Raw genomic sequence first — 13,751 nt, 5'->3', positions numbered from 1 at the left:
GAACAGGTAAGATTTCTTAAAACATCAAAATGTTGTGCAGTGTTTTCAGCATGTGCATGTGGACAGCCAGTAATATCTGCATGCTGGTAACGACTGGTACTCTCATGACTGGAGGATATGCTCTAAACACTCCCCTAAGTCCATTTTTCTTCCTCCACAAATGAGATTCATGAGCTTGGAAGTGCTCTAATGTCACATACGAGACCACAGGCACTAAAAGGAGATACATATTAAAACAGAACCTCTCTACTGGTTTGATGGATACTAAGCAAAAGTTCATCGAACTCTCAATGAGTTTTAGACAGTTATCTGAGGTAGCATCTCATTTTAGGGCTACAAACCTACAGAGGATAGAGAGCTTTAAATGGAACCATTGGAGTATGGATCCTTATCTGGAATTTAAGTATCAGTACATGCACTAATTATCAGATCCTAAACTTTTTACTGCTTAGCCAATGTGGCTAAGGTCAACCTGTCTTGTTTTATAACTTCTCAAACGTATTAAAAAATTAATAATGTGTTGTATTCCTAGATATGTCTGCATGAAATATGTCAGGCTAGACCACAAAACATGCAGATGCCTGGAAGAAACCATTGCTTGTCCAATCTATTAGTAAATTTAAAAGAATTAGTTAACATTTTTTTCAAAAAAGGCACATTTTGCTCATTAAAACCACCTATTTCAAAAGAAATAAATTAATTGGAAAGAACATTTTTTGTATGTTATAAATTTTATGTTTTAAATAAAACATTTCTTGCCTACCTTTAGGGAAAATCCAGCTTTTTTAGGCATGTCCCAATGTGCTAAGATACTGATATTGCAGCTTGAGAATTGGCCAATACCAATATTGATTCAAAACGATATTGGTATGAATCATACCAGCTTTTATCACTTATTTTATGGTGTAGAATGTTATGCTTGATCAAATAATATTACTAAAATAGGAAACAAAGTGAAAAATAAAAGGTATGAAAACAACTGACCCATTTAAAATGGACCAATAAGTTACAGAAACTTTTAACAGAAGCAAAGTGTTTCTATCAGCATGAAAATATTGGACATTTTGGATGCTGGCTGATAAATCCAATATTAGTCTTTTGGCCAATATCAGACTGATATCCGATACTGACACCAGATCGAGACATCCCCAGTTATTTATGTGAAATTATTAGAATAATTGTCATCCATTATAGGATTTAAATTATAGAAGTTAAATGAATAGTCATAAAAAAGATATCTGCAGATTAAAAACCAGGGGAAGCAAAAAAGATAATATCTCTTTTTGGATTTAAAAAAAAATCTATACTTGTTTTTAAGCAATGAGCAATTCTATTTCTACAAATTCTACAAATGTAAAAATTAATTAATTCACATTCATCTGCATGAACACTTAGACGTCATTATTCATAGAGTACTGTTTATAGAAGCTGAGTGCAACGATTAGTTACAATGGTGTTTTAGCAGTTTTTATTCAAGTTTTTTAGCAATTAACCAAATCAACAAACAATATTTTTCAGTGCATCACAGTAATCAGCAGGAAGTGACGTCTGCAGGTGTAAAATAAGGATGCCATATAGCTGCTTGCAGGTAGAGTTTACTTTGAGAAGCTATATCATAATATAGCTGAATATTCTAAATGGAAATTCTATGAGAATTATGAAATAAATACTCAGATCCTTACTAAACCTGAATGTTCCCTGGAGTTATATTAACAGGAGCATGTGAAATTAAAACATCTGAAGGATTTAGTTTTAACACTAAATATGAGCTGCTGTGCATGGTAATCATGTTAGTCCAATCATTCATTCAAGCAGTGCTTGAAGCACAGTGAAGGAAAAAAACAAGTTTTGAAGTGTTTAATTCTTTAGTAATTAGTAACTAAGAACGCAAAGGGTTCCTTGATTAATGATTTAGTTAGAAACACCTTAACTCTAAAATACAGATTTATTAAACTATTTACACATCCATAGAGAAAACCACCTCTTTTTTAAACAAAGAAACGTTAATATGACAGCTGAATTCACTCTAATGGCTTTTCAAAGTAGATATTAACTGACTCTTTGTCTACTTAAATAAAACAGCCGTACAAAGAATTAATCTAGTTTCTACTTTAATATTCTGAGCTTGTGGAACCAGTCAGCTGTACAATGGAAACACTATGCTGTGCTTTCTGTACCTACAGTGGTACGATGAAAGAGGCCATGGAGCATGTCAGTGTTTCTCTAACTGCAGCGTTAATCAGTTTCCTTCTGCTGGAGGAGGTTTTTAACCTGCACACCAGTTACCTCTTCTTCTGAGCACCAGCAAATGTTAACTGCATTTGCCCCACTAATGTCTATAACAGACTCGTTTTTATGAACCTTTGACTTTTAGAGTCCACTTAAAACCCCAAGTTGCATCTTGATAATGTCATTTGAATTAGCCTACATTTCCCAGCATTGATTATTATGGGTCGATTTCAAACAAAATGCCATTTTAGACCAAATGGTGAGGAAATGTAGACTAATTAACCTTTAAAAAAATGATTATATGTAGTGGGGAGACTTCAAAAGCATTACGGGTAAGAGAGAAGTCCACAAGTGTCCAACAGGAATGTATACATAAAGAAAGACACTTCCCAGCCCGTTTCCAGTGGTACCTGTGAGGGATTTAGAGGAGGTAGAGTCCTTTCTTCCAGGAGGATCTGATCCAGTTCCATTTACAGAGCCCTCGTAGCTAATGCAGTCATAACAAAGCAGAGCTGTTCGAGAATAAAAAAAAAAGAAAAGGAAAGAACATATATATGTAAAGAGAAAAGGGGCGATAAAATATTATTTGACGCTACAAATTTACAATAAAGATCTTTTTTTTTTTTCCATTTTAAGAATTTTTTTTTTCGAAAGCCACAGTTCTAAAAGGAACAGCCCTGTTTGATGTTATGGCTGTGTTAGCCATGCTTAAGCTCTCAGACTACCAGTTACTACCTGCACCTACATGCAATGGCATGACCAACCAGCCCCCTCCCAAAGCAGCTTAGGTATCAACTCAGTTTGAACTGGAAAGAGTTGGATTGAAACAACAAACATTAGCCCTGACACCTGCTGAATGCATCTTGCAGGAAAGACAAAAAACCCAGAAAAGAAGAATAAACAAAAAAGTTAGAGCAGCAGCGGCAGAACCATCGTAGTCCGGCAGAGGCCCATAGTAAAATATGTTAGAGCTAGAAAAACAGTTAGTAGAACAAAGGAAAAAACTGTTCTTAATTCATCAATAGATGCATTTGAGTTGTATATGAAGGAGTCTCTGCAAAACTAGAGCTGAAGGTTGTAAGGTTTAATTTCAAAGGTTTTGAAATGAAAGTACCTCTGCTGAACAGAATGAACAGAGAGCTTTTTAACAATTGGAAGATTAAAGAGAGAGAGAATGTTAAAACCAAAGGAGCACATGCATCCCTCCACTCACCACAGCCAGTTTAACTGCTTTTACTGCTTAATGCTCAGCATGAATGCCAAACATAAAGGTGGACTCGATACCTGCAAAGGCTTTGGAAATCCTCTCCTTCTTCCACTCCCACGGCTGGTCGTACTCCTCCGGGGGCCGCTCATCATCCTGGGGGAGTCTGCTTTCTCTGGGGCAGCGCAAGCGCTCGGGGTCGGGGTCTCCTCCATTTTCCGTCGGCTCATATGGCGTGTCGTAAAGCGGCAGCTGCTTGACGGACCCCTCCTTGGAACCTCGTCCACTGGACCTGATCTCTGCAGGAAAAGAAATGCATCCATCAATACTGAGAAGTTTTTGCTATAAATTGTTTGTGGTTAAAAATTTTCAGAAGTTAAAATGTAATAAAACACAGCCACAGTGAATAAGATGGATGTGAGGGGGCAAAGTCAAAATGAAAAGACTGCTTCAGGATCAAACAAAAATAACTTCATGTGGCAGAAGGATATTTTCACGTCAGTCAAACTGCAGCCAAAACATAAAATACCATCTGAAGTCATTGCAATATTTCCTATTAAAACTCCTATGTGAGGAGAAATGTGTTCTGGAAATACTTTTAACACCCCCAGTATTATTGCAAACCCTACAATAAGAAAAAGGTTTATGAAAACCTTGAAAAAATTATGCTACACCAACGTAAACTTTTCGCCATTCCATCTCATGTGCCATAAACATGTGTGGAAAAACTCCATAAGATAATTAAATTATATTCAATTCAAAAATGTTTTATTAATCCCAAAGGGAGAGTAAGTGTTGCAGTAAATCATATTTTTAAACAGGTTAATAAATAGATTCATTAGTAGCAAATATTTAGAGGGTAGATGTCAGATGCAGACAGGACTTCTTGGCTAACACAGAAAATGTGATGCAGAAACTAGCAGCGGCTTGTTAAAATGAACAAACTATCTTGTATAGCATGGTGTTGGAAGCACCGTGCTATGGGAAGGCGTTTCTGATGAGTAAAATGCTGCACAGATCAGAGTAAATGTAATTATACATCAACCTAAACCTAAAGACAAGAAAAGATTTAACACTGGGAAGGAGATTCACCTTCCAGCAAATTCTACAGCGCTCCAGAGCTTAAGGCATGCTCCAAGCGTCAGTTAATATTAAAATGGAGGATCTATGGTAAAAATCTAAATATTCCTGCTTGAGATAATTAACAAAAAAGAAATAGTTGAGATTTTAGATTCTAGATGCTGAAAGCGGGCAGAGACATCATCCTTGCTGAGACAGACGATTGGCAGTTGCAGTAGCAGCTAAAAATGGTTCTATGTTTTGAATTGGGGTCAAAACTAGGGATGTCGCCACCTGATATTGATATCAGAAATTAGTTCCATATCAGTCATAGAAACTCATCATCATTCACTTGGACTGGGTCGAGGGGCAGCAGTCTCAGAGACTAACAGGCTTCCCTCTCCCCAGATAGGAACCCTTTAAAGTTTATGTATGGTTAAAAACTTGTCAGTTTTTCATATACCTATTATTGTTGACTGTTTCAGTAATATAAATTGATCAAGCCTCTCAATTATTCCCACTACCTAGTAAAAAATAATATCATGTATGATTCATTTTATTATCGTATTGGCAAAATATTAGTACTGGTTATTATTCAAAGTTCCAATATCCGATTTACAATAGAAATAAAAAACTTTAAAATATCAGGACATTCCTTGTCCAAACACAAATGTATGGTGCCTTAGAGTTTTCTATGTAGAAATGTTTTACAACCATACATCATTTTAATTCCATCTCACAAAGTCTAATTGAGTAAGTCTAAAAACAAAGTCATATTTTGAGGTTATAATAGGAAAAAACATGGAAAGGTTTTAAGCAAAAATAAATACATTTGCATACATATTACAGTATGTTTAAACAGCCTTTCAGTAACAGATGGACTGAAAACAAATATTCTATTCAAAATGAGAACCACAATGTACTGCATAGAAAAAAACAATAACTTTATTATTTATAAATATGGTGGATTTATATCATTGTCTAAGGTGAACAAATATCAATATTTTACAATTAGGATGGTCTAATAAATCCTTATTTATTTGTGTTGCTGAAAAGTGTTATGCTAAATAAAGAAAATGCTTTCCTGTGTTTTGCTGAGTGCTTTAGATTGCAGCCTCTCAGAGGGATCAATTTGTCCCGAATCATCAGAGATGGAGAGGAAAAGTGGAAGTTGAGGGCAAGAGGAACGAAATACATGCAAAATAGCTGCTCTTTCAACATGAAGAGATCTTTATCTACCATGGTGGTTGTGCAAAAACACATGTGGGCATAATTGCTTTTCACTTTTTGTTATCTTCACTCAGTAAGAAAGGAAGCCCATATGTTTTTCAACCAAGATGTAACTTTTCAAAAACAGCAAACGGCTTCCGGACGGCTTCCAGATCACAAGCTGAGCTGTAGTTATGCCTCTTGCAACATCCACACCTTTTCTTTTTTTTTTTGCTTAATCATTTGTAGATAAAGTCCCCTAAAGGATGAGTGGGCTACAGACTGTGCTACCTCAAAGACTGTTTAAAAATGCTTTCCTAGCAACCAGAATGCTGAGTTAAAAGGAATAAATCAATATGCTCTAACAATATGAAAGAGGAAAACCTTGGATTTATATTTCACTCTCTTACACATATGTTGTAGAACTACTTTAAATCATTAAACTACATCCAATAAGCATGCCCCCTCCATTTTCTTCAGCATGTAAGCAGGTAAAAAAAGACCTGACTGCTAATGAAGCATGGTGTCCTTGAGAGCTCCCCCTCCGTTCTCCAGGCTTCCTTTACTCACATAAAGTTGTTAGGAGGCGGCACCCTTCCTCCAGGGCCATATGAAGCTGTTAGCGCCCAGCACAATCATAGCGAAAGGCAATGTGAAAAGAATGAAATATTATGCCACACTGCTGCATAATTGCCTTTTAGCCCAAGGGAGCTCTTGCGGAAAAATGAGCAATGCGTTGAGCCTAATGGAGCTACCCGCTACCGGTGATGGTTGTGGTGAGGGAGAGCGAGGTGAGGATCACATCACAATGCACTCCTGCATTAGGAAAACTTTTTGTTAAACCAGGTTTTGATCTATATAGTAAAAATGCAGATGCATCACCAAAAATAATTACATTATGACGTGTTTAAAGGTATTATACACGGAGTGAAATAAGACACATGCTGATTTAGACCATGGTGGATTAGATCTAATGAAAACTGAAAATAGTTTTTTTTGAGAAAACGTAAATAATTTAAGGCCATTAGAAGATTTTTTTTTTTTTTGGTTACAGAAATATCAATTTACAGGAAAGTATGTCCATGTCCTACACAGAGCACTGAAGAGTTGGGAGGATGAAATCAGATACTGGTCCTTTTAGATGTGTGGTTAGGTGCAACGTCCTGCTGGAAAATAAAATAAGCAACTCTATAGGGCTTAATAGTAAAAGTGAGCATGAGAATCTGGTAAATGTCTGTGCTTCCTTTGGACTTTATAAAACACATTAGACCAACATCAGGAAAAGGCTCCAAAAATATCATACACCGTGGAAATATTTAACTTTACCTTAAACTACGAGATCTGGTGTCTCTAAACTTCTATGAGTTCAAATATCTCTGCTGTCTTTACACCTTTTTTTTAACATCGATTTCCTTTCACTGTACTTTGCTTTTATATGTTTGGACACATCTGCCGTCTATTTAAAAAAAAAGAGCTTTTAAAACCTCCTTGAGGAGAAAGGCAATGATTTGCTTTTGGACATCATGTTGGACTCATTAGCTGTAAGCCAAAGGTAAATATTTGAAATATATAGCTACTGTATACTAAATGCATAAATTACATTAACAGTGACGATTAAGACGTACCGACACTTGATTTCACTGCATAAGTAAACTGCATTTCTATCATGATAAAACTGAGATCTGTAGCAGAGTTAAAAAGACAAAAAAAAGTGAAAAAGAGGTAAAGAGAAAAATCCATTCCGTTTTGTGTGATCAGATCAAGAAGTCGTGTTCGGTTGACAGTGGCTCTGTTGACCCATTTTCCCTTCCACATCCTTCCCTTCTCCTGTCATTCCTGTCATACTCTTGGGCGGGGATGCAACTGTCCAGAGAAATTATGCTGATTGACATGACCGTGGGGTTGCATGTAGGGAACACAGCTGCAGTCTGTCTTCTGTCTTAGATTTCTACTCTGTGTTCGGGATCAGAGGTCAGGCAGCCACACCCTCCCTTGTTGCCCCTCCTATCTCTCTCCTCCCCGGATGTCCTGGAGTTCCTTTCCAGATGCTGCATTTCCTCTCCCTTTATATAACTACACACAGCTCCTCTGTTCATGGCTTACAGCAGCGAGACAAGTCTGATTTATTTCCCTATTGTCACTCATGTATTCTATTACACGTACCATGACAATAAGAGAACAAGAAAGCAGTATTTAAAATAACACGCTAAGGTATTTTAAGAAGCAATTTAAAACCATCTGAATGAGAATATCTGAGAGAGGGAATAAAATATTTTTTCATATTTACGAAAATATTCATTAGTATTTAATGCATTGCAGGCTTTGAAGAATGTTCAAAATGTTTTTATTTACTAAAATAATAATTTAAATGTGAATGAAATTCAGATTCAGTTCAGGCTGAGTAACATTTTTAATGAGGCCGCTACTTTTACTTTTATTAGAGAGGCTTCATAGCAGGTTATAACTGCAGAGGACAGACAGGCAGGGAGCTCTGGATGAAATCAAACAACATTAGCTGCAGCCAACCTGGCAGCTGCATCCTGCAGCACATCCAGAGCTTACCAGACCCTGTGGTCCTCACCGTCCAGACCACTCTTATCATGATTGTCCTTGTTTTCTAACAAACTGATTGCATTTGAAAGAAAGTGGAAAATGACTGCATTAATACAATTTGATTGTTCGACTGATACTTCTGAAATGTAAAGAGAAAGTGTGTTTATCCGCTGCTGGTCTCGACTACCGCCCACCTGCACCGTTTGAAATGGAAAGGACTGGCTCTCAGAGGCTCGGGGAATATCCGGGTTTGATTGGGGGCATCTCCTGCGAGCGGTAAAGGATTAAATATAATTGACTTCACACACCTGGAAAACAATGGCCTTCTCCTCCTGCTTCAAGCTCTGAATCTGTCTTTAGAAAATGTTATCTTTTCAGGAAGGTAAAACATTAATGAGGTTAACAGAAAAACAGAGAGAACCTAGGCAACAGCACACACTCTTCATTCCCTTTAAATAAAAACCTGATTCATTGATACTTTTTTTTTTTTGGAGTTTAAGTAAAACAAGCTGGTAAAATCAGTCGGTTTTCATTAAAAACTAGCTGGAAAATGGAGGGATTTTTCTGGACCTTTGACTTTATTCTGTTTGATTGCTCAGGTCTGTGATAAGTGAAGTCAGTTGATCTTGTGACGGTTCCGGGTACATTTTTTTCTTCATCAGCGTTGTCTGCAAATACTAAGTGTCAGTCAGAGAGTGGGCTGACAAGCGAAGGTGTTTGCTTTTTGACCCATGATGGCCTCACTGCAAAATGTCATACAGCCTGGCGAGTAAAGCCAGGAGACTTTACTCCTTTTAGCTTTTCTCATTGTGCATTAAAGGATAAACCAAAAACATATCAAACAAAGAATAAAGAAGCACAAATGCAATCATATTTCAATAATAATTTGTGATTAGCATTAAAATATTGCTGCAATCTCTTGGATATTCTGGTGGGAAAAAACACATTTGTCCATCTTTAGAGGAGGATATGTTTCTGGTTGATTTGTCTTTGAAAGCCTCCTGCAGTCCAAACAAAAAGAGCATTAAAGCTTCTCTTTCTTTCTTCTGGTTCAATGCGCCAAGCCTGTGGTGTCTGCACATGTTTATCACATGTGTTTAAAGATTAGGACATATATATATAAATATTCTAGGAAGCCTGTAAGCAATTCTCTATAGTCTTGCCCGTTGTTTGTATCCTGAACTATTGCAGGTTCAAGCCTCCCATACAATACTTTGTTTTTTTCTATAGTCTGTACGTCCATCTGGACAGAAGACATAGAAAAACACAAACTAGCAGGACGACCGGCAGAGCCAAGTCCTGTTTGTCAACTAATAAAGGGATTTGGCAAAGTAGTGTTTTCTTTTCTGTATCAGGGTGTTTGCTTTTTAATATATCTGGAGGGAATAGAAGCTGAATACTGTCTTTAACAACACATTGACTCATACATAGATTCATTCCCTAGCTGGGGCACAGCATAACCCTAAAGAGACAACACAAAGAGAACAAGACAACAACACACAGACGGGTGATGACGGAAATCAGGCAGACAAACAAGAGACTGAGACAGGAAAGGCAGGGAACATTGGGGAGCGAAGGCAGGGACGTATGGAAAAAAAGTGACAGAGCGCAAGAGAAAAAGGCAGGTGTTGTAAGTTTGTTGCTTAAACTCAAACTACGAGCCCATAAGGCAGTTAGGGAGATTAAAATAGAAAGGGAAATCTAAATGAAGTAAGAAATCAACCATTAGGGAGGCAAATTGGACAGTAGATGCACTTTATGTATCTGACCATTAATAAAAAGTGTGCTAAGAAGACATCATAAAAAAAAAAAACTCTAAAGAAAGAGGTCCAGTTTTCAGTTTGCTCTTAGCTCTGTAGGGATCAGCAAATACATGGACAATGATGCCTTGGTAAAATAAAACCAAAATCTACATTTTTTTGGCCAAAAAACAATCAGAACTCAATATGCAGCCAAATTCAAACTCTGGACATTACCCTGAACACATCATCAGGTTGGCTGCACAAAATCAGAACAGCTGGGCTGGGTTCATGCTTGGATGGAAGGAGCGACACAGGAATCCCTCAGGAAAGTTTGCTGCACAGCATTTACTTTTTATTTCTCAAAAATAGTAATAACCATTCTTGATTGTCTATATTTGTCATTACAATGTAAACAATGTAAATACAAGTTTGAGATATATAGAACTTTTTGCAACTTAGGCACTAAATATAAACCCATTCTGGGCCTTTAAATGTGAGATCAATGTAGGGGATCCTCCCGATTGCAATGCATTCACTTGGACCAGATCATTGAGCCACATTCTGCCAGAGTACGGTGGTGCTTACAGTGAGACAAAAAAAAAAAAAAGCTTCAATGAGAGAGCAAAAGGATAAGAAACAAACAAACTTCAGAGTAATTTTCTCAGCCATTCTTAAAAGATCACCAATTGAAAAAGTCTGGCAGTAATGAGCGATTAACTGGATTAACTGTTTACAAAGAAAGATGGTGCAAGGCTATAGAATGACTCCCCAGGATTTGATCCTGTCTTATTGTGTGACATTAGCAATGCCTCAACTATGCAAATGAGTTCTCACTGCAGGGTGGATGCTGGCACGGTGGCATTGATCCTTTGCAAAGCGCAACTGCAATTACGGCTCCTAAGGACTGAGGTGAAAGCTCATTAATAGGAGATTAATTAGTACAGCGGATTGGAAAGATGCCCATCTACCTACATGAATCACAGGAATCGCCCTCACAGCAAACTGAAGCAGCTCTGCAGTGAACAAACCCATGATGAGCTGTAGACCAGCAGCAACACGTATGATAAATTATTTGCTGTTGCCTTCAATTGCACTGCAGCAGTAGGAATTCATTTGGATGACAGTCAGGCACAAAGAAGCTTTGGCATCTTAGCTCGACGCACACAGAGAATGTCTCAATGTGAGGCAGTGACAGGCTGCTTGGATGATGCTGTTGGATTCGGAGTGCCTCAGAGCCTTGTGAGAACAGAGCGATTTTCCTGCAGGCAGCACATTTCAGCAGCCCTCGCTCTGTCGCTATTGTTCCAGCGCCAAGATAAGACTGGCGGCGGATTAGAGGAGAGTGCACCCAGAGTTCAGGTCGGGTATAACGAGTGAAAAGAGAACCCTAGAATGTGGTTGGTTTCTGAAGGGAGGTGCAAACAGAGGAGATAAACAGGGTGCAGGAGAGGAAAGAAAGAAGCAGGCAGAGCGTAAAGGAAAGAGGCGAGGGCGCCCCTTGTCATGATGCCTAATCTGCCTGGGTGGTCGCAGAGTAGTCTGATGACACGTGGACATGCCTATGATGAATAGCCACTTTATGCCTCCGCACCAATGGGGGTCAATAGCCCATTAATGGTGATAGGCCTCCGGGAAGAGTCAGCAAAGACCCACTTGCACCTCTTCCTGCCTGAGCCTTCAACCAGCTCACATTCCCCAAGGGGATGTCAAGACTGCTCATTCCACCCTTCTCTGAATGAATGAGAAGAGGAAACCATGAGGTGGAAGTTAAAATAAAGACATGGTCTGAACAGAGGGCATTTCCATGTAGTGGTTGGATCTATTTTCCTGATTTATAGACACATAGTTACGTCATAACTAGATGCTGCATCGAGCAGGTGGTGTGAAGTGATCTTGTCAACTTAAGTAGGGCCGAAAAAATTGGATTTATTGTGATAATCGATTATTGATATAATCATCAACTAATTTAGTATTTTATTCAGTGTTAACTGGAGTACAGAGACTGTAAAATATGTATTTAGCTAAGTCTAAGTCTTACATTTTGATTTTAAGATACAATAAAATCTTTTTATCTGTAAATATGCTATATGCACAACTCCTCAAATGGAGAAATGTGAGTTTTACCTGGTATAATTTCATAAAAAACTTGTTTAAGGCAGAGGCTTAGCCAGAGAATTTTCATAAGGGTGACCAGGCAATAACCAATGTAGACAGAGGGGTGGCCGAAAGTAGATAGGCACCAAAATCTCAGGGTCACTCTACACTGTTTCAAAAGGAAATTAGCAAGCAAAATATCCATATTTTCTGGATAAAGACAAACTATTCTTTCCCACAGCCTTTGCTAACAAATAGACGAATATATTCAAACACTCGTGCTCTCTAGATGGAAGATAAAGTGGATAAAATTCTGTCAGGTTTGAGTTTTGTGCAAACATAGTTTCCATTGTCAATACTTACCTTTTATTTACAAGTACTAATATCTATATAAATTGATTATTTAATCCGTTTTTTATTCAAATAGTTATTTCTCTATGATTTCACTAAAGACTTTTAGATGATATTTTTTTCTTTACCCCATAAAACACAAACTCTATTTCTGCTTGAATTCTGTACTTATTATCTTTAACGTTTGTATATTGATGTGCATAATTATCAACAGTGTTTTTGTTGTAAAGTAATTGTTAATATATGAAAAATTTAAATGTTTTGAATATTCCACTTGAGAGTATTACTGTTGCCACCATCTGTATTAGAGGGAAATAAATGGTAGGGGTGGCCAATGATTGGCTAAGGGTGGCCAGGGCCAGCCCTGGCCCCCCATCTAGCTCCGCCCCTGCTTTAAGGAACTTTTGGCTATCTGATAATTAATAGAAAAAATTATTGATAGATTAATCTATTTACAAAATAATCATTAGTTGCAGCCCTAAACTTGCTGGCTATAACTAGCTCAATGAGCTATTTATGTCAAGCCAAATGTTTGAATCTCGTGTTTAGCAGTGTGTGACAGTTTTATTTGACTCTAAATAAAATGTTTCTGCCTTGGATCTAAAGATGCCATAAGCGGAGTGAATAAAGAACAGCGTGCTTATGTTCTAGAGGGGCCTCAGATTTCTGGTTCAAAACTAAGACTAACATTTCGGCGCCTAAGCATGAATTTAATGGAGGCACGGCAAGCCAGCCACGTCTCTCTAATAAATAGGTTAAATCCAGAGGGTGAAGTTAGTTGTAATGAAATAAAGCTGATTAATATTTTAGCTTTTCAGTCTCAGGCATAAGTTAAATATAATGTTGCAATATTGTTGTTTAATATTGCAATAACAATGTCTTTCCCAAGCCCATATTCTTCTCCCTTTATTACTTTTCAGTCATAACAATGATGCACTGTTCATTGCTTTTATATTTAGCTTCTTGTTCAGCCAGATCTATATCAGCTTTGATAATGAAGACTAAAAAAGTCCATCTAAATGGCCATCGTACCAAATACAAAATTACCAGGGAAGGTTTGAGTGACAATGAAAAGTACAAATCAATACATTACACAGCTCTAATTTAGTGTTCATTCAGTCTTAAATTGAAAAACAATGTGCGACGTTTTGAAGCTAAAAGGAAAATGGCTGCAGTTTTTCCTGCTATAATGTCTCCTTCTTCTTATGTCGACCATCTTTTAAATACCCAGTTTAAAGCTGGGGGTTTAGTATTCAAATAAACCCTACTTTACTAAAAGGAAATAAAATAAAGTAAAATAAAATCAGATA

At 37.4% G+C, this 13,751-nt stretch overlaps 1 protein-coding gene across 4 annotated transcripts in view; it reads right to left on the bottom strand.

Moving 5' to 3' along the window:
- LOC119797925 (SH2 domain-containing adapter protein F-like) overlaps positions 1–13,751 on the bottom strand; it is a 131,485-nt gene that overhangs the window by 42,462 nt on the left and 75,272 nt on the right. For 2 of the 4 annotated variants that reach the window (XM_038307193.1, XM_038307195.1), the window contains exons 3-4: positions 3,514–3,732; positions 2,640–2,741 (exon numbers count right to left, since the gene is read on the bottom strand). In XM_038307193.1, the coding sequence (XP_038163121.1) occupies positions 2,640–2,741; positions 3,514–3,732 (321 nt within the window). The remainder of the gene's footprint in view (positions 1–2,639; positions 2,742–3,513; positions 3,733–13,751) is intronic. The other 2 variants (XM_038307194.1, XM_038307198.1) reach the window with 1 other exon arrangement.

The sequence above is a fragment of the Cyprinodon tularosa genome, unplaced genomic scaffold (assembly GCF_016077235.1).
Source record: "Cyprinodon tularosa strain WSP-4 unplaced genomic scaffold, ASM1607723v1 ctg602, whole genome shotgun sequence".
NCBI lineage: Eukaryota > Metazoa > Chordata > Actinopteri > Cyprinodontiformes > Cyprinodontidae > Cyprinodon > Cyprinodon tularosa.
This window is presented reverse-complemented; position numbering and strand designations above follow the sequence as displayed.